Source organism: Moschus berezovskii, chromosome 8 (genome assembly GCF_049115385.1).
Source record: "Moschus berezovskii isolate FMDL1 chromosome 8, NW_MosBer_1.0, whole genome shotgun sequence".
In the NCBI taxonomy this organism is placed as follows: Eukaryota; Metazoa; Chordata; class Mammalia; order Artiodactyla; family Moschidae; genus Moschus; species Moschus berezovskii.
Genome location: NC_142467.1, coordinates 104,053,615 through 104,079,074, shown reverse-complemented (window position 1 = coordinate 104,079,074; position 25,460 = coordinate 104,053,615). Strand labels below are relative to the sequence as shown.

General features: G+C 46.7%; 1 protein-coding gene and 1 pseudogene across 1 annotated transcript; one reads left to right on the top strand and one right to left on the bottom strand.

Annotated features, from left to right (window-relative positions):
- Positions 1-178: 178 nt before the first annotated feature.
- On the top strand, positions 179-13,748 carry LOC129558092 (olfactory receptor 10T2-like). Its single transcript, XM_055428920.1, has 2 exons — positions 179-253; positions 12,795-13,748. Exons 1-2 carry the CDS (start codon positions 179-181, stop codon positions 13,746-13,748), a joined length of 1,029 nt encoding a protein of 342 aa, XP_055284895.1.
- Positions 13,749-15,010: 1,262 nt separating this feature from the next.
- Positions 15,011-21,717, bottom strand: LOC148777177 (endogenous retrovirus group PABLB member 1 Env polyprotein-like; annotated as a pseudogene).
- Positions 21,718-25,460: the final 3,743 nt, after the last annotated feature.

Here is a 25,460-nt window from a genome sequence, read left to right as displayed (position 1 = left end):
AAAACCCTGCGGGGTGTTTCCAGCCTGAGCCCTGGGGGCCTCGTTAGTGTCTGGGGACCCCCTGGGACAGCAGCTCCAGGGACCCCCTGTATAACAGGACCCTGGCCCGCAGCCCCTCCTCTCTCAGGCAGTAAGCAGAGAGTGATGTTGGCAGGCACCGCAGGAGCCTCTCTCGGCCATGGTGAGTGTGGATTCAGGGCCCCTGCCTGGCTGGAGAAGCCTCACCAGATCCCTCATGGGCATGCACGGGCATGTGAGCAGACAGCAGAAGGAGGGTGGGGCTCACGCGTGCACTAGGGGTGCAAAATGCACACACATGTGCCCTGCAAGTGGCAGGCATGCACATGCACACGCACGAATCCAGAAGCTTCATGGGCACAGATGCACACATATACACAGAGGGTGAGTTAGTGGTGAGGGCTCAGTGGTGACGGGGCAGCAGTTCCAGCATCGAGGAGGCTTCCTGGTAGAAAAGGAGAGAGTCCAGATCTCAGTCCTATGTGTTCCCCAACTCTCACCCTCACCGTGCGGCTGGCACGGGCATGCCCCTGAGCTCAGGACTTTGTCATCATTGTTTAGTCACTAAGTCGTGTCTGGCTCTTTTTGACCCCATAGACTGTAGCCTACCAGGCTCCTCTGTCCCTGGGATTCTCCAGGCAAGAACACTGGAGTGGTTTGCCATTTCCTTCTCCACAGGATCTTCCCGACCCATGGATCAAACCCTCATCTCCTTCATTGGAAGGTGGGTTCTTTACCATTTGAGCCTCCTGGGGAGTCCTAAGCTCAGAACTTTCTAGGTCCCAACTCTACCATGAAACAAGCAACTCGCCTGGAGATCTATCCATGGGTGCAACTGTCATGGTTTCCAGTTATGCAAATAAGACAATGTGTAGCCCTGTAGCCTGACCTCCTTTTGGCCAGGCACTCTCACCTGTCTTAATTGAAAAACAGACTTTGGACATGTTGAGGCAAATTCAAAGTCACAGCTTCTCAGATGCTGCAGGGTTAAATTGCAGCTACGTTCAGGGCTTCCGTCTTTTTTTTTTTTTTTTAATGTTTATTTAATTTTGGCTCTGCTGGGTCTTCGATGCGTTATGCAGGCTCTCTCTCTCACTGGGGCAGGTGGGGTGCTACTCTTTATTGTGGTGCTTGGACTTCTCACTGTTGTGGAGCGCAGGCTCTAATTGCATGGGCTTTAGTAGTTGCAACACTCAGACTCAGTAGTTGCGGCTCCTGGGCTTAGTCGCTCCACAGCATATGGGATCTTCCAGGAACAGGGATTGAACCCGTGTTCCCTGCACTGGCAGTCAGATTCTTATCCATTATGCCACCAGGGAAATCCCAGGTCTTCCAGAAAGAAGTAAGAGTAGACCAGGGTGGCTTGTTTCAGCTTGGCAAAGATCCCAAATCCACCCTTGAAAGAAACTAGGAAACCAGTCAAGAAAATGCATGGGGTAGAGGCAACATCCCATGCAAAGGCCCTGGGGCTGCACTGTGCTTAGAACAGTAGCCGCAAGGAGAGACAGGGAGGTAGAGGGAGCGACCGAGAGGGAGGAAGGAGGTGACTGAGCGTGACTTGTGAGTCACAGTGAGGACGCTGTCTTTTCTACCAAGTGCTGTGGGAGCCATGGGGGATTCTGAGCAGAGGAGGGAGATGACCTGACTGAGGGGTTCCCAGGCGCCCCTGGCTGCTGTGGGAGACCAGAATGTGGGGGACAGGGGTGACAGCCAGGAGATCCAGGACAGGATGGTGAGCTGGTCCCAGTGACTGACGATGAGTGTGGGCCATGGAGTGATGAGAGGTGGCCGATCCTGGACAGATGCGCAGGTGCAGCCCGCAGAATTTCCTGGCAGGCTAGATGAGGGTGTGGGAGAAAGAGGAGGGTGGAGGAGCCGGCAGAGCTCTGTCAGGAGGGCAGGGAGGGACCAGTCCAGCCAGGAGCAGAGGGGACTCGATTATCTCAGGGAATGCTAGGGCAGACACGGGCTGAGCAGGGCAGGGTCACGTGGACAGCAGGCAGGCACCTCTCCATCCTCACCGTGGAGGTGGCAGCTGCCCCGTCCAGAGGGAAGCAAGAACAAAGACTGGGGGCCTTGCCAAGCTGGGACAAGCCTCTCTGGCCCGTCCCCAGCCCTCAAGGTGAGATCCGAAAACAAAGAGGGGAAATACGTTCCAGAGCAACTGGGCATTGAACGCCAACAGGTTCTTTTCTTTCATCTTCTTTTTAATAGTTTTTACAATGTTGAGTTGGTTCCTTGTGTGCAGCAATGTGAACCGGCCATAGGTATACACATATCCCCTCTTTTTTGGATTTCCTTCCCCTTTAGGTCACCACAGCACACTGAGTAGGGTTCTCTGTGCTGTACGGTAGGCTCTCATTTGTTACCTATTTTATACATGCATGCCAGGTCACTTCAGTCGTGTCTGACTCTTTGTGACCCTATGGACTGTAGCCTGTCAGGCTCCTCTGTCCATGGGATTCTCCAGGCAAGAATATTGGAGTGGGTTGCCATGTCCTCCTCCAGGGGATCTTCCCAACCCAGGGATCAAACCTGTGTCTCTTAACGTCTCCTGCATTGGCAGGAGGGTTCTTTACCACTAGTGCCAACTGGAAAGCCTATTTTATACATAGTAGTGTTTTTATGTCAGTCCCAATCTCCCAACTCAACCCATCCCTCCTTCCCCACCTAATGTCCATATACTTGTTCTCCTCATCTGTGTCTCCATTTCTGCTTTGCAGATAGGTTCATCTATACCATTTTTATAGATTCCACATATATGTTAATATACAATGTTTTTCTTTATGATATTTCACTCTATGTGACAGTCTGTAGGTCCATCCACGTGTCTGCAGATGGCATAATGTCTCTCCCTTTTTCATGACCAAGTAATATTCCATTGTATATATGTGCCACATCTTCCCTATCCATTCCTCTGTGGATGGACATCCAGGCTGCCTCCATGTCTCGGCTAATCTAAACAGTGCAGCAATAAACACTGAGGTGCCTGTATCTTTTGGAATTATGATTTTTTCTGGGTATATGCCCAGAAGTGGGATTTGCTGGGTCATAAGGGCTTCCCTGGTGGCTCAGACAATAAAGGATCTGCCTGCAGTGCGGGAGACCTGGGTTTGATCCCCGGGTTAGGAAGATCCCCTGGAGGGGTCATGGCAACCCACTCCTGTATTTTTTCGTGGAGAATCCCCATGGACAGAGGAGCCTGGTGGGCTCCAGTCCACAGGGTCATAAAGAGTCGGATACGACTGAGCAACCATGAGAGACTAAGCACAGCACAGCACATGGGCTTCCAAGGCAGCTCAGACAGTAAAGAATCTGCCTGCAATGTAGGAGGCCCGGGTTAGATTCCTGGGTTGGAAAGATCCCATGGAGAAGGGAGTAGATATCCACTCCAGTACTCTTGCCTGGAGAAATCCGTGGACAGTGAAGCCTGGTTGCTACAGTCTGTGGGGTCACAAAGAGCTGGACATGACTGAGAGACTAACACTTTCATTTTCACTTTCACGGTAGTTCTATCAACAAGTCCTTTTCTGACTGTCTATGTAAACTTGCAACCTGCTCAGACCTCTCAATTACCCACTAAGTTCTCTGCTTTCTCTTTTTCTGTAGCACTAACTTCCAATATAGAATCTCACTTATTTAGTTATCAAGCTTGTTGCTTATTTCCTGATTCGCTTCCCTAGTGCCTTTTGCTCCTCCCAAGCTGCAATCTCTGTCTAGTTCCTTGCTATGGCCTCCAGGCCGAGAGCAGTGCCTGGCAGAGAACTGATGCTCCATGAATGTGTATAGCACGGAAGGTGAGCTTGCAAAGCTCACAGCAGCCCTTAAAGCACAGCCTTCGGAGACAGACTCCTGGCTTCAAATCTTGGTACCACCACTGTGAGAATGTGATGCCCTCTACGCTCTGCTGCCCCAGCAGTGCAAAGCCAAGAATAGTAATCCCAGCTCTCCTTGCCAGGAGCCTGAGTCCAAAGGATCCTTAACATTGTTCAGAGAATCTTATTATCATCTGTGATCTCAGAGGATCAGTTTTCACTTTGACAGATGATGCTCAGGGGGAGAAAGCTGGCTACCCAGGCTCACACTGCTCCTAGTTAGTGAAGGTGCCAGCATTCAAATACAGTCTTATCTGATTCCAGAGCTCAATCTTGTTGTCTCAGCACATCACTGTCTTGAGCACAAGATTTCTGCTTTATGTTTTGGTCAGGTAGTGACCTCCCCATCACTGGAGGCATGCAAGTAGAGGCTGGCTAATTTAGCTAGAGGAGACTTCTACAATGAGTGTGTATTGAAGGATGTTTCCTTCCCAATCGCCCTCTTTATGAGGCCCAAGAAAAGCTGACGTTCCTGGAGAAAGCTTGTGTTAATACCATGAAGGACCCCTTCCTATAGGACAATTACAGCTGGGTGTCTATCAACCTGGTCTTAACTTCTCCCTCTAAAAAGCATCACCCGACTCTGGAACATTTCTCTAGTGCCCTTAGATGCCCACACATACTTCCTATGATCTTCCAAAAACGTCCGCCTCACGGCTTGCCCAGGATAAAGAATCCGCCTGCCAATGCAGGAGACATAAGAGACTCAGGTTTGATGCAACAGACAAGGGTTTGATCCCTGGGTCAGGAAGATCCCTTGGAAGAGGAAATGGCAACCCACTCCACTATTCTTGCCTGGAACATTCTGTGGACAGAGGAGCCTGGTGGGCTATAGTCCACAGGTCACAAAAAGTAGGGCATGATTGAGGGACTGAGTATACATGGTTTGCTAGGGAGCCAAGTCACCTGCTTATCTGCAGTTTTTACTAGATATTTTCTCCTCAGAGCGTGTATTGAACATGTTCATCACAAATGGTGTTAGCATATTTTGCGTTCCAGAGGGAACCTCTTTATTTCTACCCTTGTGTGTTAGTGGCGCAATCGTGTCCAACTCTTTGTGACCCCATAGACTGTATCTCGCCAGGCTCCTCTGTCCATGGAATTCTTCAGGCAAGAATACTGGAGTGGGTTGCCATTCCCTTCTCCAGGGGATCTTCCCGACCTAGGGATAGAACTTAGGGGCTTCCTGCATTGCAGCAGATTCCTTACCATCTAAACTTTGTGTTTCAAAGGGAACCTCTTTATCTCTACCCTTAGCTCCTTTTTTTCTGAACCAGATTGATTAAACTTCTTTAAGAACAATAAAAATGCTTAGAGGAAAAAGAATCCCTCTAAACAATTTTATTTCTTCTATTTACAAAAATCCCCACTTGATGCAGAAAAATTGGAATGTACAAAAAAGCATGGAAAACACATGCATTTGTAGTAAGTCAATTGGGATCCAACTGTTTTGTTTCCCATTTCTCAGCAAACACACACATGAAGATTCTTCTCTTGTCATCAATTATTCTCAGAGACGTGACTTTAATGGTAGTCCATCTTCTCGCCTATTAAAGTTTTAGCTTTCTCCCTCCTTAATGATTTGTAAGGGCATTTTATTGAACACTTAGGTTGTTCTTTCTCTTTAAAAAAAAAACAACTTTAAATAATGCTACTATGAACATCCTTGTACCTGGAAGTCAGAGAATTTCTTTTTTTTTTTAAAAAAATATTCATTTATTTGGCTGTGCTGGGTCTTAGTTGCAGCACATGGGATCTTTGATCTCTGTTGTGGAATGTGGAATCCTTAGTTGAGGCATACGGGATCTAGTTGTCTGACCAGGAGTAGAACCTGGGCCCCCTGCACTGGAAGCGAGGAGTTTTACCCACTGGACCACCAGGGAAGTACCAGATAATTTTTTCTTTTATTAAAATTATATGTTTGTTTGTTTATTTTTGGGCTCTGCTGGGTCTTCATTGCTGTGCACAGGCTTTTCTCTAGTTGTGGCAAGTGGGGGCTACTCTCTAGGTGCAGGGTGCAGACTCTAGGACTCCTGGGCTCCAGTAGTTGTGGTACATGGGCTTAGTTGCTCTGTGACATGTGGGATCTTCCTGGACCAGGGACAGAACCCAAGTCCACTGTACTGGCAGGCGATTCTTAACCACTGGATCACCAGGGAAATTCCCCAGATAATTTATTTTCGAGAAAATATTTAGAAGGAGAATTATAGAACCCAAATAAGATTTCAGATAGATAAACAAATTGTATTCTCCTGCAACCAACAATGCAGAGAGGTAGAGGGCATAGTTTTACTCATACTCATTAGCACCCGCCTCTCATTTTCTTCTTCAGTCTTTGCCAATTTGATACTTTTAAAAAATACTATTTAGGTCTTCTGCCCATTTTTTTGAATGGATTGTTTGTTTTACTTATACAAACAGTGGGCTGTTTGTATATTTTGGAAATACAGCTCTTGTCAGTTTCATTGTTTGCAAATATTTTCTCCCATTTTATAGGTTGTCTGTTTATGATTTCCTTTGCTTTGCAAAAGAGGAACTGAAGATTTTTTAGAGCCACAACCTTTTCTAGTTTGTGATTTGCCTATATATTTGTTTCAATTTAACAATGTTTTGTGATATTCAGAAATTACACTTTCTTAGTGGTCATAATCGAATTACTTTTTTCCTCTGTGAAGTCTTCCAGGTAATTCAATTTCTATAAGTCTCACTATATAAGGGCCCTTATATACTTTCTGACTTAGTTTAATTTGCAGTAAAGGAGCTTTTTTCAGACACATGCTCTGGGTATCTCTGTCCAGTGCATCTTTTCTTAGATCTAGATTCCCCCTGATCCCCCATCCCTGCACAGCACAGCATGTGGGATCTTATTCCCCAGATCAAGGGATTGAACCAGAGCCCCTGAATTGGCAGAGGCTAGACTGCCAGGTGTTCATTGGAAGGACTGATGCTAAAGCTGAAACTCCAATACTTTGGCCACCTCATGCGAAGAGTTGACTCACCGGAAAAGACTCTGATGCTGGGAGGGATTTGGGGGCGGGAGGAGACGGGGACGACAGAGAATGAGATGGCTGGATGGACATGAGTTTGAGTGAACTCCGGGAGTTGGTGATGGACAGGGAGGCCTGGCATGCTGTGATTCATGGGGTCGCAAAGAGTCATGACTGAGCGACTGAACTGAACGGAACTGAACTGAGACTGCCAGGGAATTTCATTTTGCTTCAGTTTTTGAAGATTTCAAGTCAGGCTTTGTTTTTTTGTTTTTTCATAGTGTGAATTCCTCAGAGGACCTCATTGGAATTTTCCTAAGTTGAATATTCTTTTAGTTTTATTTGGCCTGGATCAGGAGTTGGCAAACTATAGTGTGTATGTGTCCTTGAGTGCTCAGTCATGTCCGACTCTTTGCAACCCTGTGGACTGTAGGCCACCAGTCTCCCCCATCCCTGGGATTCTCCAGGCAAGAACACTGGAGTGGGTTGCCATTTCCTACTCCAGGGGATCTTCCTGACCCAGGGATCAAACTCCTATCTGCTGTGTCTCCTGCAGGTGGATTCTTTACCACTGAACCACCTTGGACACCCAGCAAACTATAGTCAGAGGGCCAAATCTGGCCCCCTACCTGCTTTTGTAAATAAAGTTTTATTGAAACATTCAGGGACACTCGTGTATACGTTGTCCATGGCTGCTTTCACACTAGATAGGCAGAGTTGAGCAGTCATGACAGAGATTGTACAACCCAAATGGCCTAAAATATTCACTCTCTGGTCCTTTACAGAAAACACTTGCACCCCTGTGCTTGATCAACATGACTGCCTGCTTCCTGGTTTTCCTTTCTTCATGAAAAATGGGCAACAATTTCTCACTGTCTTTTGCACCTGTTAAGTTCTTCGATGGTCCTGACTAGTCTTTTCTTTATGAACAGAATGTCTTTGGACGCGATCAAGCACATTTTTGTTGCTTTCCTCTACTTAGAACTAAAATTTAAAATGCATTTTTCATAAATTAAAATTTCAACAAACTTCTAAAACATTTAAAGAATCATTCTCAATTTCTCTTGACCAGTTGCTGCAGATGAGTAATTTCAGTGGCGCAGGTATTTCTTCTCTTCTAAGAGTCACTGAAATGGCATCCCACTCCAGTATTCTTGCCTGGAGAATTCCGTGGACAGAGGAGCCTGGCGGTTGAAAGTCCATGTTGCAGAGTCAGAACTTTCACTTCACTTCACTTCGAGGGTCACTGGCTTGCAGATTACCCCAAATGCCACTAGATGGCGCATAAATCAGCCCTCAACTCTCCAGTACCCCCAGTCATGCGAGTCTCTTGAGTTGGTGTTTTGAAATGTGCTTCCCTCCAAACGAATTAACTCTTGATAAGCAGGGAAAGATTACATTAGGATCATTTTCCAAATGAGTGCAAAATACTCAGAAACATTCCAATATAGATTATATGCATTTTCTGGGCTTTCAAGTTAATTGATTATAAAATAATAAAACTATCACCAATCCAGTATTTAAATTTTTTTGTATTTATTTATGGCAGTGAGGAGTTTTCATTGCTGCACTTGGGCTTTCTCTAGTTGCAGCGAGCAGGGGCTACTCTCCAGCTGCAGTGCGTGGGCTTCCCTTGGTGGTGGCTTCCCTTGTTTCAAAGCACAGGCTCTATGGCACGCAGGCTTCAGTAGCTGTAGTGCAGAGGCTTAGTTGCCTCATGGCATGTGGAATCCTTCCAGACTAGGGAGAAGGAAATGGCAACCCACTCTGGTACTCTTGCCTGGAGAATCCCGTAGACGGAGGAGCCTGGTGGGCTGCAGTCCATGGGGTCACGAAGAGTCGAAAACGACTGAGCAACTTCACTTTCACTTTTCACTTTCATGCATTGGAGAAGGAAATGGCAACCCACCCCAGAGTTCTTGCCTGGAGAATCCCAGGGACAGGGGAGCCTGGTGGGCTGCCATCTAAGGGGCCCCACAGAGTCGTACACGACTGAAGCAACTTAGCTGCAGCAGCAGCAGTGCACAGGCTTAGTTGCCTCATGGTATGTGGAATCCTTCCAGACTAGGGATCGAACCTGTGTTCCCTGCATTGGCAGGCAAATTCTTAACCACTGGACCAGTAGGAAAATCCCAGGATTTTTACTAATGCTTCATTATTTGAGTTAAAATGGTTAAAAATTTTACAGGAATTCCCTGGTGATTTAGCGGTTAGGACTCTGTGCTTCCACTACAGGGGACATAGGTTTGATCCCTGGTCCAGAACTAAGATCCTGAATGCTGTGAAGCACGCAAAAAAAAAAAAAAGTCAATAATTTCAGAATTATTTTCCATTTAATTAACACAGAAGTATTTATCAGCACAACGCCTGGATCCGAAATACTGTTAGGTGGCCCATGAAATTGTGTAAATTTCTAAGATCAGAAGAAATAAATAAGCTCTTAGGGTGAGAATCATACTCATCTTTACATCAATACAGTCTTAAAAATGTAAAAATTTCGAATTTTTATAAAATTTAAATAAAAGGTTGGTTTTATTTTATTTGATAAATGAAATTTTATTTAAATAAACATTAGAAATAAAATTTACAGAAAAATAATAAACAATTTTTTTCTTTGGCAATGTATCATGGCTTGCAAAATCTTATTTCTTCAACTACGGATCAAACCTGGGTCTCCTGGGAATTCCTCCCCCTTTTTGAAAATAATTTTCAGGAATTCCCTGGTAGTCCAATGGTTAGAACTTGGTGCATTTACTGCTGAGGGCCCCGGATTCAATCCCTGGTTGAAGAACTAGGATCCCACAAGCCTCAAGGCTTGGCCACCCCCCCCCCCAAACAAACAAAAAACCCCCAAAAGCAATTTTTATGGAGGAAGGCAAAAGTGCCTAGGGACCATGGAAGACATTATATAGCCTTGAGCATCAGATTTTCTAAAAGTATTACTTTGTTTATTTCAGATATCAACGTTACAGGCTTTGCCTTCCTTGGGTATCCTTTTCACACAGATAGTAGAGGATTCTGTAAATTCCTAGCCCACATCCCCTTGGTCACAATTTCCTGTCTTACCTGTCAGACTGAATTCCCTGTACACGTGGCATGTGTGGAAGTCCTGGGAGATTAATGCCTCCTGGTAGAAACTCTTGAGCAAGATGATTGGGGATTGGTGGATAAACAGCCCAGTTCCCTCACTACCCCTCAAGGACCTCCAGGTGGGATTAAATTGTAGTAATGCTCCTGAAGAAAGTCACTGGCCAGTGGGCTCTACAAGGATTGAGTCACAGACCACTGCAGTCACTGACCTTCAACACTCCCTGAAAAGAGTTCAGGGTGGGGATCAGAAATGAAATTCTTAGTGTTCTGGGAAAACTGGCAGAGCAGCCCTTCAGATAATTAGATTTCCAGGAGAGATTTTTATGAGCCCAAGTTCTTGCATCACCGATTCAATGGACATGAATTTGAACAAACTCTGGGAGATAGTGAAGGACAGGGGAACTTGGTGTGCTGCAGTCCTTCGGGTCGCAGAGTCGGATACAACTTAGTGACTGAACAACAACAGAGTTTCTTGCATCTTCCCAAAGTTAGAAAAGCACTAAAATCAATAAGATATCTGCTCCTTGTGACTAGCAGCAACCTTCTACTGAGGCGCATGCTTGATTGCACTTCCCCCTTCTCCAAAATCTGACTTCCCTGAACGCCCCCCCAACCCCCATCCCCTGCCCTGCTTCCAAGCAGTTGCTCAGAGCTCTTTGAGAGGCTGTCTCTCAAGCTTTGAATTGTCAGTCACTCAGTCATGTCTGATTCTTTGCAACTCCATGGACTATAGCCTGCTAGGCTCTTTCGTTCTGGAATTCTCCAGGCAAGAATACTGGAGTGGGTAACCATTCCCTTTTGCAGGGGATCTTACCCACTCAGGGATCGAAACTGGGTCTCCCTCATTGAGGGTGATTCTTTACTGTCTGAGCTACCAGGGCAGCCCTCTCCCAAGTTTTAGTGCTCAGTAAGTCCCCAATTTAAACTGAAACTAACAGCTCTCATGTTGTGTGTTTTTATTTCAGTCAACATCTTGATAATACATCTTTTATGGTCTGTCTCCCTTCACCACTCCACCACCCATGTCTTTGTAGATGATGTTCCAGGTAAATTACTTGCTTTCGAATCCTTGCCTCAGGATCTCTTTCTAGGGGAATTCAGACTAACGCCCTGAAGTTCTTACCCCCTCTCCCTGCCCCAAATATTGTAATTTACTCCTTATAAGGTTCTTGTAATTTTCTTAAAAAAATTTTTTTAATCAAAAACATTTTTTGGTTTATTTTATTAAAAAAAAATTCCCCCCCGTAGTTTTTGGCCATGTGTGGCATGCGAGATCTAATAGGGATCAAATCCGTGCTTCAGTGGAAGCATGATGTCTTCACCACTGGACAGACAGGGATGTCCCTCTTTTCTTTTTTTTTTTTTTAATTGAAATATATTTGACTGTGTAATTTTAAGGTGTATCCTATATTGATTTATTGTAAATATAATTACCATAATTACCTAGGAAGCCACAATTCCTAGGTGGCGCTAGTGGTAAAGAACCCACCTGCAAATGTAAGAGATGTAAGATATGTGGGTTTGACCTTGAGGTTGGGAAGATCCCCTGGAGGAGGAAATGGTAAACCTCTCCAGTATTCTTGCCTGAAGAATCCCATGGACTGAGTAGCCTGCAGGGCTGCAGACCACAGGGTTGCAAAGGGTCGGACATTACTGAAGTGACTTGGCCCAGATGCACCATTGTAGCTATAACAGCATCTCTTATCGTGTCACATAATTATCATTTCTTTTTTATGGTGGGAATAAGTAAGATCTGAGCTTTCCTGCCAATGCAGGAGACCTGGGTTCAATCCCTGGGTTGGGAAGTTTCCCTGGAGAAGGAAATGACAACCCACTGCAGTATTCTTGCCTGGGAAATCCCATGGACAAAGGAACCTGGAGGGCTATAGTTCAAAGGGTCACAAAAGAGTCAGACACGACTTTGCAACTAAACAACAATTAAGATCTAGTCTCTTAGCAACTTTGATGTTTATAATATAAAATGGTCGATATTCACTGTGCCATGCATTAGATCTCTAGGACTTATTTCCTGATAGTTGCAAGTTTGTATACTTAAACACCATTTCTCTAATTCCCCACCCACCTCCCAGCCCCTGGTAATAACCATTTTACTATTTATCCCTAACTCCCATATATATATATATTTTAAAGTTTGACTTCTATATTCTACAAATAAGTGAGGTCATACAGTGTTTATCTTTCTCTGTCTGATATCACACTTAGCATTATGTCCTCAAAGTCCATTCATATTGTCAAATGGCAATATTTCCTTCTTTTTCACCTCTGAATCATATTCCAATGTGTATATACACCAATCTTCCTTTTTATTCATCTGTTAATGGGCACCCAAGTTATTTCCATATCTATGATTTTCTTGTCTATTGTAGAGCTGCTAGCCGTGTGATATTAGGAAAACCATGACCTCATTTCTTGTTTATTTATTTTTACTACTTTTTATTTGACTGCACTGGATCTTAGTTGCAGCATGCGGGATCTTTGTTGCTGTGTGGGGGCTCTGTAGTTGTGTCGCTGGGACTCCAGAGCTGTGGGGATCAGAAGTTGCCTTGCACCACTCATGGGCTTAGCTGCTGCCCAGCATGTGGGATCTTATTTTCCCAACCAGCGATGACAACTTTGTCCTCTACATTGCAAGGCAGATTCTTAACTACTGGACTACCAGGGAAGTCCCACAATGGCCTCATTTCTGTCCCTCTTTCCTTTTTTTTTGTAAAACAGGGATGATTATCCTTTCTCACTGGCACATGATGTTAAGTGGAGCCTTACTGAATTGTCCTATTTCATTTCCTCTGCCTTCTCCTCTCAGGTTCCTGAGAAGCAGCAGGAAAATGCCACCTGGCTGGTGACAGAGTTTTTGCTGGTGGGTTTCTCCAACCTCCCAGACCTGAGGACCACCCTCTTTGCACTGTTCTTCCTCACATACCTGGTTACTCTCAGCGGCAATGTCACGATCATCACCGTCATCCACGCGGACCGGACCCTGCACACTCCCATGTACCGCTTCCTGGCGGCGCTGTCCCTCTCCGAGACCTGCTACACGCTGGTCACCATCCCCAACATGCTGGCTCGTCTGTGGCTGGAGAACCAGGCCGTCTCCATCTCTGGCTGTCGAGCCCAGATGTTCTTCTTCCTGGGCCTGGGAAGCAGTCACTGCTTCCTCCTCACCCTGATGGGTTACGACCGCTACGTGGCCATCTGCCAGCCTCTGCGCTACTCGGTGATCATGCGACCCACGGTTTGCCTCTGTCTGGGAGCCCTGGTTTTCTGCTCCGGCTTCTCGGTGGCCTCGATCGAGACTAGCCTGATCTTCTCCTCGCGCTTCTGCCACAGCAACCGGGTGGAGCACTTCTTCTGCGACATCGCCCCCGTCCTGAAGCTCAGTTGCGCGGAAAGTGCCAGCAAAGCGCTGGCCATCTTCTTCCTGAGTATCCTAGTGGTGCTAATCTCCTTCCTCCTCATCCTCCTCTCCTACGCCTTCATCGTGGCCGCCCTCCTGAGGATCCCCTCGGCCGCTGGCCGGATCAAAGCCTTCTCTACCTGCGCTGCCCACCTCACCGTGGTCATCGTGCATTTTGGCTGCGCCTCCATCATCTACTTGAGGCCCGAGTCCGGAGGAAACCCAGACCAGGACCGCCTGGTGGCTGTGTTTTACACAGTGGTGACGCCGCTGCTGAACCCGGTGGTATACACTTTGCGCAATAAGGAGGTGAGGGTGGCTCTGAGGAGGATCCTGGCCCGAAGCCACGCAATTTTAAAATAGACACTCCCTGGGACTTTTCTGGTGATCCAGTGGCTAAGCCGCAGCACTCCCAATTCAGAGGGCCTGGGTTCCATCCCTGGTCAGGGAACTAGATCCCACCTGTCAGCAACTAAGAGTTCATTTAGAGCTGTGGTGCTGGAGAAGACTCTTGAGAGTCCCTTGGACAGCAAGAAGATCAAACCAGTCAATCCTAAAGGAAATCAACCCTGAATATTCGTTGGAAGAACTGATACCGAAGCTTCAGTACTTTGACCACTTGATGCAAATAGATGACTTATTGGAAAAGACCCTGATACTAGGAAAGATTGAAGGCAGGAGGAGAAGGGGACAACAGAGGGTGAGATGGTTGGATAGCACCACCAACTCAAGGTACATGAGTTTCAGCAAGCTCCAGGAGATGGTGGAGGACAAAAAAGCTTGGTGTGCTGCAGTCCATGGCATCGCTGATTGACTGAACAATAGCAACAACGATAAGCAAAAAAAAAAAAAAATCCTTCATGCTGCAACTAAAGACGTGGCACCACCAAAAAAATAAATAAATAAGAAAAAAACCCCACAAAACACTCTCTCTCTGTTTCCCCTCTAGCTTTTTCATGAACACGTGCCCTGCCAGATACTCAGTTTCTCCACCACTCAGCTCCCCAAACTGGAAAACAGGTTACTCCCATAACCTTAAATGAATTCACAAACAGTGCCTGGGACCCAGCAGAAACTCCATAAAAGCTGCCTATTCCCTTCATCTTCAATTACAATTTAAAAAGTTGTGATATGAGAGGCAGGCAGTTTTAGTAAGAGGAGTGTTTCTTTGTCTTGTACACTTCTTGGTGCTGAAAGATCTGCAGACGTTTTCTCAGCCAGGCAGAACTGGAAGGACTAGTGCCACTCTACTCAGTGCCATGCAACAAGCACACGTGTCTTCTCAGATGCAGAGCATCCTCTCTGAGGTCATGGCTTAATGAGTCATCTGTTCACAGCATCCTGTTCGAACTGTCCTCTGAACTCCAGTCTGGTTTCTTGTGGTTGGTGACTCATAGACTTGAAAAAAAAGACAAAAACTTCCAGTCTACATGCAAAATAAATGTTAAAGACACAGTGAGCCCAAAACCTCAGTGGAAACACACAGAAGTCACTGAATTTAGCAATTCAAATATTTAGTTAAGCAGGAATTGTGAAGCCTCCTGCATTGCTGTGAGTAAGGTCTTTGTCCCTGGTCCTTGGCTCTGTTCTCTGGGAGGTTCCTTGCAGCCCTCTGTTCCCCATCACTACTTCTGAAGCTTTCTCATTCCGTTTCCTACAGGGATGGTTTTAAGGGCCTCATGGCATAACCCTGGGGCATTGTTTTCTTTTTTGGCCTCACCTCGAGGCTTGCAGGGTCTTAGTTCCTGGGGCCCATAGTGAAAACCCCAAGTCCTAGGACTACCAGGAAACTCCCCAGGGCATTGATTTATGTGTACCAGAGAGTCATGATCTTTGAAGGCCAAGTTCATAATTTCTCTCAAAAATGTAGTAGGTGTCTGGTCTTTTTATCTCCAGGCAGCTCCACGTGCAAGTAATGACAAAGATTTCCCCTGACACAGCTCTTTTGTTTTCCTTTTCATGTTTTAGACTGTGGCAAAAACACTTACAACATAAAACTGACCATCTTAACTACCCTTATTTATTTAAAAATTGTTTATTTATCTGCCTGTATTAACTCTTAGTCCTGGCATGTGAGATTTTTTAAAAAAAATATTTATTTATTTGACTGTTCCAGGTCTTAGTCACAGCATGTGGGATCTAGTTTCCTGACCAGGGATTGAACCCAGGCCCCTCTGCATTGGGAGCTCAGAGTCTTAGCCCCTGGACCACCAGGGAAGTCCCTACATGTGAGATCTTTAGTTGCAGTATGCACGATCTTTTTTAGTTGCAGCAGGTGGGAACTTCCCAGATGGTGTGGCTGGTAAAGAATCTACCTGCCAATGCAGGAGACACTGGTTTGATCTCTGGGTAGGGAAGATCCCCTGGAGTAGGAAATGGCAACCTACTCTTGTATTCCTGCCTGAAAAATTCCATGGACAGAGGAGACTGGCAGGCTACAATCCATGGCGTCAAAAAGAGTTGAACACGACTGAGCATGCCTGCACACACATATGCGGGTCAGTTCCCTGACCGGGGATTGAACCTGGGCCCCCTCTGCATTGGGAGCGCAGAGTCTTAGCCACAGGACCACCAGGGAAGTCCCCATCTTAACTACTTTTAAATATATGGTACGTGCTAAGTTGCTTCAGTTGTGTTCAGCTCTTTGCAACCTTATGGGCTGTAGTCTGCCAGGCTTCTCTGTCCAAAGGATTCTCCAGGGAAGAATACTGGAGTGGGCTGCCGTGCCCTCCTTCAGAGGATCTTCCCAGCCCAGGGATCAAACCCATATCTCTTACATCTCCTGCATTGGCAGGTGGGTTCTTCACCACTAGTGCCACCTGGGTGGCTCAGTGGTATTAAATGCGTTTAGAATGTCTTGCCACCATCCCCACCATCTATCTCCAGAGATCCTCATGTCATAAAACTGAAACTCTGTCTCCATGAAACACTAACACCTCATTCCTCCTTGGCCCCCTGCCCCAAGCTCTTGGCAACCAATATTCTACTATCTTTTCTTTTTGAATCTGACTACTTTAACTTGCTCATAGAACTGGAAAGATGCAGTAGTATTTGCCTTTCTGTGACAGTTACCTCACTGAGCATCATGTCCTCGAGGTTCACCCATCTGCTGTAATTCTTAAATCCGAGTGCCTCCCTCATTTATTTCCTGGCTTCTGGGCTTAGCTGTGAGGCATGAGGTGGATGGGGTACCCCAGAGTAAGTGGCTTGAGTTCATTCCCTGTGAACAGAAACTCAGAAATATCAATAGCAGGACCACTGAGAGAGGAGGCTGGGCCCTGCCCAGATAAAAGACCAAACGTTTCCTCCTTTTTAAAAAATTTCTTTCTTTGTTTGGCCACACCGGGCCTTAGCTGTGGCACGTGGGACCTTCCTCTGTCTTCACTGTGGCATGTGGGATCTAGTCCCCTGACTAGGAATCAAACCTGGGCACCCTGTGTTGGGAGCATGGATCTTAGCTACTGGACCACCAGAGGTGTCCAAGGACCACATATTTCTCACTCTTGAAGTCAAGGAGAACTTCTTGACTAGAAAACTCCTTGGTGGTCAAAAGTCTACCCATAGGCCTCTTTCCTGGAATCCATCTCAGCTGAGAAATGCTTGTGTGCACGTGTGAGGGCCTGAGACACAACAAATACAGACTCAGAACCAGTCAACTCAGCGAAAGAAATGCCCCACAAAAGTGATTCAAGCCCCGACTCTCTTTCCGAGTCCGCCCATGTGTCTACTCACACCTACTGTATTCTTTTTCTTCCTGATAAACACTTCACTTATTTCACTGCTTTCTGTCTTTGTGGGAAGATGGAAAGTCTTTGTCTTTTGTGCAATGTCAAAGGGCCAGGGCCTGTGTCACTGACCACTGGTCTAGTGGCTGAGATTCGGCACTCTCACTGTTGCAGCCCAAACTTCGTCTGTGGCTGGGAACTGAAACCCTGCTTCCAGCTGCTGCTGGCTTGAGGTCACCTGAGATCAGTTAGACCTTGGCATTCTCTCAAGGATGTGGAGAAGTGGTCAGTTTCTTGCTATAACTGCCTCCTCACTGCTTCCCTGTGAGCCCCCAAGTCACCAGAATCAGCCAATTTAGACTGTAGTCTACGTGGAGAGAGAATACCTTCATGTTATTAGAGCCCCTTCTACCTCTGCATGCCTCAGAACGTGCATGCATGGTCAGTTGCTCAGTTGTGTCTGACTCTTTGCAACCCCATGGACTGTAGCCCAGGTTCCTCTGTCAATGGGATTCTCCAGGCAAGAATACTGGAGAAGCTTGCCATTTCCTCCTCCAGGGAATCATTCCAACCCAGGGATCAAACCCTCATCTCCTGCATTGCCGGTGGATTCTTTAACATCTTCAGTTCAGTTCAGTCACTTAGTCGTGTCTGACTCTTTGCAACCCCATGGACTGCAGCACGCCAGACTCCCTGTCCATCACCAACTCCCAGAGTTTACTCAAACTCATGCCCATTGAGTTGGTGATGCCATCAAACAACCTCATCCTCTGTCGTCCCCTTCTCTCCCCTCCTTCAATCTTTCCCAGCATCAGGGTCTTTTCAACTGAGTCAGTTCTTCGCATCAGTTGGCCAAAGTTTTGGAGTTTCAGCTTCAGCATCAGTCTTTCCAATGAACACCCAGGACTGATCTCCTTTAGGATGGACTTTACTGTCTTAGCCACTGGGAAAGTCCACCTCTCTCTTTAATGATAGTGGGAAGAAGCAACAACTATAACAAATAGCCTGGCTTTTCCTAACCACCTCCCAGAGGGCTACAGGCTCAACAAACACAGTCCGCTATTCATGACTCACAGTTGTGCTTGCACCTAGTGAGAATGACTGCCAGCCCAGGTGCCGCTGTCTTTGGTTCAAGGAGATGGGAGCAAGGATTGGGGCCTTGCATCACAGTTTAGAAGGAGCCTGATGACTTGGGTTCCTTTTTATTCTTTTTTTTTTTTTTAAATAAGTTTATTTGTTTGCTTTTGGCTGTTCTGAGTCTTCTTTGCTGTGTGCAGGCTTCTCTCGAGTTGCAGTGAGCAGGCCTTCTCATTGCAGTGGCTTCTCTTGCTGCAGATCACAGGCCCTAGAGTGTCTGGGGCTTTAGGAGTTGCAGTGAGTGTAGAGTACAGGCACAGTAGTTGGACACACGGGCTTAGCTGCCCCTTGGCATGTGAGATCTTCTGGGACCAGGGCTAATCTGTGTCTTCTGCATTGGCAGGTGGATCTTTAACCACCGCATGCCACGTGGTGAGGCAAAAAAAAAGAAAAAATTCCTTTCTGGTTTTGCAACTTAGTTAGGGTAAAATTCAACATATGCACAGGGGGATCTGGGTGGGCCCCTAACACTGCACCCTGTGATAGGCTTGAAGGAGCCATATGGTTGAAGCACAGTGCCCATTTTTGAGGTGTTCCCAGTCTGGAGTCCCAGGCAGCGCTGCTTGAGTTCACATTCTGCCTCTATCCCTTACATGCTGTGCAACCTTGGGTAAGTTCCTTTGTTGTAGCCATGGGTTCTGCGAAACAAACTCACTCAGAAGGACAGTGCAGACAGTGGAGTGCAGTTTATTACACCAGCGGGCCCAAGGCAGAGTCTCCTCTTAGCCAAGGACCCTGAACAGTTTTTGTGAAAATCTTATATACCCTAAATGTAGGTGCTCAAACCCACCTCCCCAAATTCCCTGAAACTAGTCTGAACAAATGAAAAGAAAGATACAAAGTTAACCTGTGATAAATATGCCTTAAGCCTAGGTAGTTAACAGTGGACAACTATCAATAGGCCTGAGGTCATACCCCAATAAGCATAATAGAATTTATGATTCTATTCAGTTACACAGATAATTAGGGTATTCTTTTAGGTGAGGAGAGTCTATTTATGAGCCCTGGGGTTCTTCCATCTGGGAGTCTGGTTTTCCGGTTGGTACGTCATTTCCATAGATACTGGGCATATAACTCAAAGTCCACAGTCTGGCCCAAGATGAAGTCTTGCTTTCATGACAGAGCCCGTTCTGTCTGTTTCCTCCTTCATTCCCCGCCTTGGTGCTCTTATCTCATAGTATGAGCATCACTCATAGGGATATATTGCATCCTAGTTCTCTGACCACCAATTTGGGAGAACTACATCAACTTTTGGTTTGAAAAGTTCATAATACATTGTAAAATGTGTAAGGCCGGACCCCCGGTGGCCATCTTGGCTTCTCCTTCTCCTCTTCCTTTCCCACCCGCAGGAAAAAGCCCTGCCGGACTCTGACTATTGTGCTCTATTCTCTCATCCCTTCCCCCACTGCTGGAGTGTCCTTGATGTAGCAGCTCCTGGTAGAAATCAACCCTCTCCTAACCTCCCCCTCCTGTCCAGAAACAGCATTCTGCCCAGAAACAGCAAGAACTATTCCGCTGCGTCAGCACAACCTTGAGTAGATCGGGCAACCAACCCAGTCTTGCCCCCTGGCTAATTGACCTATGAGGGACCACCACTCCAAATCTTGCCTAAAGCTATATAAGTTGCTTCTTGCTTTTGTTCGGCGCGGACTTCCTCGACCTCAATTACTTGGGTCCCGGAACCCCGCCCAAGAGCGCTTCCCATTAAAAGCCTGCTATACCATCTTCCTGGTGTCTGAGTCGTTTTTTTCCCTAACATCATGGGGTCATTTCGACCTTACAAAATGCAGGGTCCACAAAGCAGAACTATCAAGGCAACTATAACAATGGTAAACATAGTTAGTTTTCCACCAATCACTCTTCACCCAAGATAGGACTGAAGTCCAGAAAGGAATCTTTTCATTTGACATTGCTTTTACCTGGTTCTTCATGTCATCTAAAGCAGCTGATACATTGCCAGATAAATCAGGAATATATACATAACATTCAACCTTAATTATAGCACAGGTCCTTCCTTGAGCAGCTGTGAGCATGTCCAAAACCATTCTATTTTGAATTACCACTTTTCTCATTTAGATTTGTTATTCATTTAAGGCTTGGATGGCTTTAGCACTATCTAGAAGGGCCTGTTTTGTGAAATTAGTCGAGGCTTCTACTTTAATCATAATATCTGTTGTCCCTATGGAAGGTACGAATAAGGCAGCAATATACTCATACCTTGTACCGCCAGGAGATCCAACCAGTCCATTCTAAGGGAGATCAGTCCTGGGTGTTCATTGGAAGGACTGATGCTAAAGCTGAAGCTGCAATACTTTGGCCACCTCATGCGACGAGTTGACTCACTGGAAAAGACTCTGATGCTAGGAAAGGTTGGGGGCGGGAGGAGAAGGGGACGACAGAGAATGAGATAGCTGGATGGCATCACCGACTCTGTGGACATGAATTTGAGTGAACTCCGGGAGTTGGTGATGGACAGGGAGGCCTGGCGTGCTGTGATTCATGGGGTCGTGGAGAGTCGGACACGACTGAGCGACTGAACTGAACTGACTGAACTGAACTGATACTCATACCATTGAAACACAGATCTTGTCTGCCTAGCACGTAAATAAGGTAGATTTACTGGGGCTTGTTGTAGGTTAGGCTTTATGCTGCCATGGGCAAAAGCGAATCCCAGTGTGCAGCGGCCTACCCAGCCGATTGGTGACCAAGGCCAAAGGTTAAGCCCACAGAGCCACTGGGTTCCATTGGGTGCCACCCAGTGGATTCCAGGGTTATATTTCCAATCAGAGCCTGGCCAATGGATGGACTGGTTGGGGTGGTATATGACCTCGAGTGTTTGTTTACATTGTTCGGGGGATAGATACCCCATGTATTTTAGTTCTTTTGGGTCTAATGGACGGTCACCAAACCCTACCCTTTGTTTTTTTTGTTCCCAGCATATAGTGGCTGGGGTAATTAATTGACCCTTTTCGGGCGTTATCCAGAAATAGTCATCCCAGAGTTGGTAGAATTGTTCAACATACCTAGAGTCCTGGTCCTCCCTTGCTGGTCAGGGAGCTTTTTTCTTTTTTGTTCTTTAAATATAAAGGATAGGCTTTTGTTACTTCTATGAAACTGGTGTTTACATCAAATGTAACTCCATGACCCGAGTCTATTGACTGTAGGTCTGGCTTACACCAAGAGAGCAGGGAGAGATTATGATTGACAAGAGAAAGGAAAGTCTCTTTTTGTAGTCCCAGAAAAGAGCAGAGTGGTTTAAAATCTCCTTGGCGGAGTGGTGGCACCCACCAAGGAAGTCCATCCACCACAGACAGAGGCATAGCCCCACATACGCTGCAGTTGGAGGTGTTGTGGAAGTCCGTGTAGGAATGTGCCCACGAGATGAAAACATTGTCCTGAGTTGAAACGGAAGTTAAATTCAAAATCACGTTGATGAGGCCAAGCAGTAGGAGTTGATTATGCGGCTTCATCCTGAAGGGGCTTGTCCGGGATCTCCTTTACCTTCTTCTTCTTAAGGATGATCTTAGTCTCTTGAGGGTCAGTGGGGTCCCTCTGCACAGCCCACTCAGTGTTTTCTGGGTCTGCGTGGTATGTTCTCTTCATCCCCATGTGGTGGATCCAGGGAGGGACACCTGCAACTTTAACTGCCGTAGGGGTGGTTAGAACAACAGTATATGGACCCTTCCAATGTGGGGCCAAGGAGTCGTGTTTCCAGTCCTTGACCCACACCTGATCCCCAGGCACATATTCGTGAATCTGTTCCCCAAGGGGGAACGTCACCCTTTCTTGTACAAACTTAGTTACCTGATTTATTACCTTACCCAGTTGTTCCATCTGCTTTGAAATCTCATCTCTCCTTACCTGAGGCAAATTTGTTGACACATGTTTTATTATGGGAGGGGCCTCCCATACACAATTTTGTACAGAGAATAGCCACAGGACCATGGGGTCACCCTGAGTCTGAGCAGAGCCATCGGAAACAAGTCCACCCAGGAACAGTCAGTCTCTATGATCCACTTGGAGAGTGTCTCTTTAAGTGTCTGGTTGGTTCCTTCCACCATCCCAGAACTCTGGGGCCTATATGCTGTATGTAATTTCCACTAAAAGTTTTGCTTACTTGTACTAAATCAGCTTTATAGCCGGGCCATTGTCCAATACGATGCTGGTAGGAAATCCAAATCTAGGAACTATCTCCCTAAGCAGGCACTGGGCTACTTCTGATGCTCTTTCAGTCTGGGTAGGAAAAGCTTCTACCCATCCTGATAAGGTACATACCATGACCAACAGGTAACGGTAGGGTCTGTGAGGTTTCATTTCAGTGAAGTCCACTTCCAGGTGTTCAAAGGACAGCGTGCCTTTTAGCTGAATTCCCAGAGGTTTTTGTCTGTGCCGACAGGCAGCATTGATCTGTGAACAGGCAGTGCAGTTCTGAGATTCTGTCCTACATAGGGAAGAGAGGTGGGGAACCAAGATATATTTTTTGAATTAGCTCTTCCAGTTTATCATGGCCTAGGTGGGTCGCTTGGTGTGTTTGGCTCACCAGAGTGGGTGCCACGTCCTCCGGTACCAATAATTTGCCACTTGGCAATTTCCACCATTCCTTTTCGGTCTTGATGGCTCCTTCCGCTTTGGCTAGTTGGTTTTGGGCTTCAGTGTATTTTGGAGAGTCCAGCGTTAGCTCAGGCAGCTCTGCCAATACAAGAGCTTTAATAGGGGCTTCACTTGTCACCCCCAAGCCCTCGGCTGCTTGTTTAGTGGTCTTATCTGTCAGTCTGTTTCCCCAAGCACAAGGGGTATACTCTTATTGATGTTCTTGGCAGTGTATGACTGCAACCTTTTCTGGTTCCCAGACAGCATCTAATAGGGTCAGAATTTCTTATTTTTAATATCTTTTTCACTAGCTGTCTAAAGGCCTCTCTCCTTATACAGATCCCTGTGTACATGTAGTGTGGGAAAAGCATACTTGGAGTCTGTGTAAATGTTTGTCTTCTTACCTTTTGACAGCTGGAGGGCCCGGATTAGAGCATATAGTTCGGCCCTTTGAGCAGACCAGTTTGATGGCAAAGAGCTGGCCTCAGCGATGGTTTCTTCCATGACTACTGCATATCCCGACAGTCATTTCCTTGTTTCACCAGGCTGGTGCCATTGGTGTACAGGACCAAATCTGGGTCCGGGATTGGCTGGTCTCTCAAGTCAGGTCTGCTGGCATATTTTCTTGCAATCATGTGAAGGCCCACTTTCTCCCACAGGAAGGAGAGTGGCTGGATTCAGGGCCTGAGGCTCAACAGTAACATGGGGGTTCTCACATAACAGTCCCTGGTATTGAGTAATCCGGGATGTTGACAGCCATTTATGGGGGTCCCCTCGGAGGAGTGTGTTGACCTCATGCGGGACTTTTGTGATCAAATCTTGGCCCAAAGTCAGCTTGGTTGCCTCCCGGACCAGTAAGGCAACTGCAGCAACTGCCCCTGCCCGTAAGCATTCCAGCCACCCAGTGGCAACGTTGTCCAGCCGTTTCGGGAGATAAGTCAAGGGTCTGTCCCATGTGCCCATGGTCTGGGACAACACTCCCATAGCCACCCTGTCCTTTTCAGTCAGGTAAAGAGTAAACAGTTTATATAGGTCTGACAGGCCCAAGATGGGGGCAGATGTAGTTGTACTGGGTTTGAGTTCTATTACCAGTGGGACTTGTTTTGCAAGCCTGTCGGGGAGAGGAGGGGGTTGTCTTCTGCCCAGACCTCCGGGAATTGTTGAATTAACTCTCTCTGTCTACTGTTTAGCCTGTCCGATTTCCCTTCCAGGAGACCGGGAAGCCTCCATTCATCTTGAGGGGTTACCGAGAGGAACAGTAAATAGAGGGTTGAGCCCACTCGAACAGTGGGTCTTTCGTGGGGGGAAAGGTCACTTGTGCCCCCAATTTAGACAGCAAGTCTCTTTCCAACAAAGGTACTGGGCATTCAGGGATGTATAAAAATTCATGAGTCATTTGGTGTCACCCCATCTGACATTTTCGGGGTAGGCTTGAGACACAAAGGCTACATTTATCACCATCTGAGACCCAGTAGCTTCTGGATCTATTGGAGTATAAGTCTATAGGCCCCGCACAGTCTTTCGCAGAACTCAGAGGGTGATTCACTTTCCCTTTGAATCACTTCAGAGGGTTTTGCCATACTCATAGGTTTTTCAGGCCCCCCTTTTGAGGCCTTGAAAAATAGCCACCCAATATCTCTCCAGGTGGCCCTACCCTTCCTCTTGTGTTACAGTCCCAACTGGACCTCTCATCGGGGGTGGCTAGTTCTGCCCGCCGCTGCGGGTTTGCAGTACCCTCTGGTGCCATTTCTCTTAACCATTTTCTGGCCTCAGTTAGGATCCTGTGTCTTTCCTCAGTGCTGAAAAGGGAGACTAGTAGTTGGATTATGTCATCCCATGTAGGGTTATGGGTTCGAAAAATAGTCTCCATTAGCCTAATCATGGCTTGTGGCTCCCCCGAGTACAGTGGAGTGTGTCTCTGCCAGTTTAATACATCCGTCGAGGAAAATGGCTGGTAATAATAGGCTTCAGGGGGCTGATGGTAGTGCCCCATGCGTCCTGAACTGGAGGCTGTTGTAGCTCTCTGAGGGGCATCTGTAGTGGGGTTCTTTCCCCCTGTTCCTTGGCGGAGTGCAGCCTCTGTCTAGTTGCTGTGTTTTCTTCCCCCTTCCCATCAGTACTCACTGGAGAGGTAGATACAATCTAGGAGGTCCGGCTGAGGTGGAATGCTGGGCGTGCTGGGTCACCATCGCTGGGACCGGAGCCTGCCAAAAGGGCGGCTCTGCTGTCTCCAGGAGAGTTGACAGAGGAGCAGCGGGTGCCGCAAGAACTTCACCTGGCCCTGGATCGGGCATTAAGGTGGGCTCTGGTCCTGGTGGAGCACTGGGTGGTGGGTATGTCATCATCCAGTATGGAGGAGGGGGCAGGTCATCCCCATCCAAATCCTGTAGAATTTCTTTTTTTTTTTTATCATCAGTCAGTTTTTGTACCATTAATATTTTTTCTTTCCCTTCTGGATACAGAACCTTGTCCAAGTAGGAGGGTCTTGAGCTAACCCTAGTCATGAGTCAATATATGAATTTTGATCTGGGTGTCCTGGCTCTCCTGTGACTACTGTATAGACTGCTTCCACTATTTTTAAGTTCCTGATGTCCTCTGGTGGCGATCCTACTCCAATAGGGGG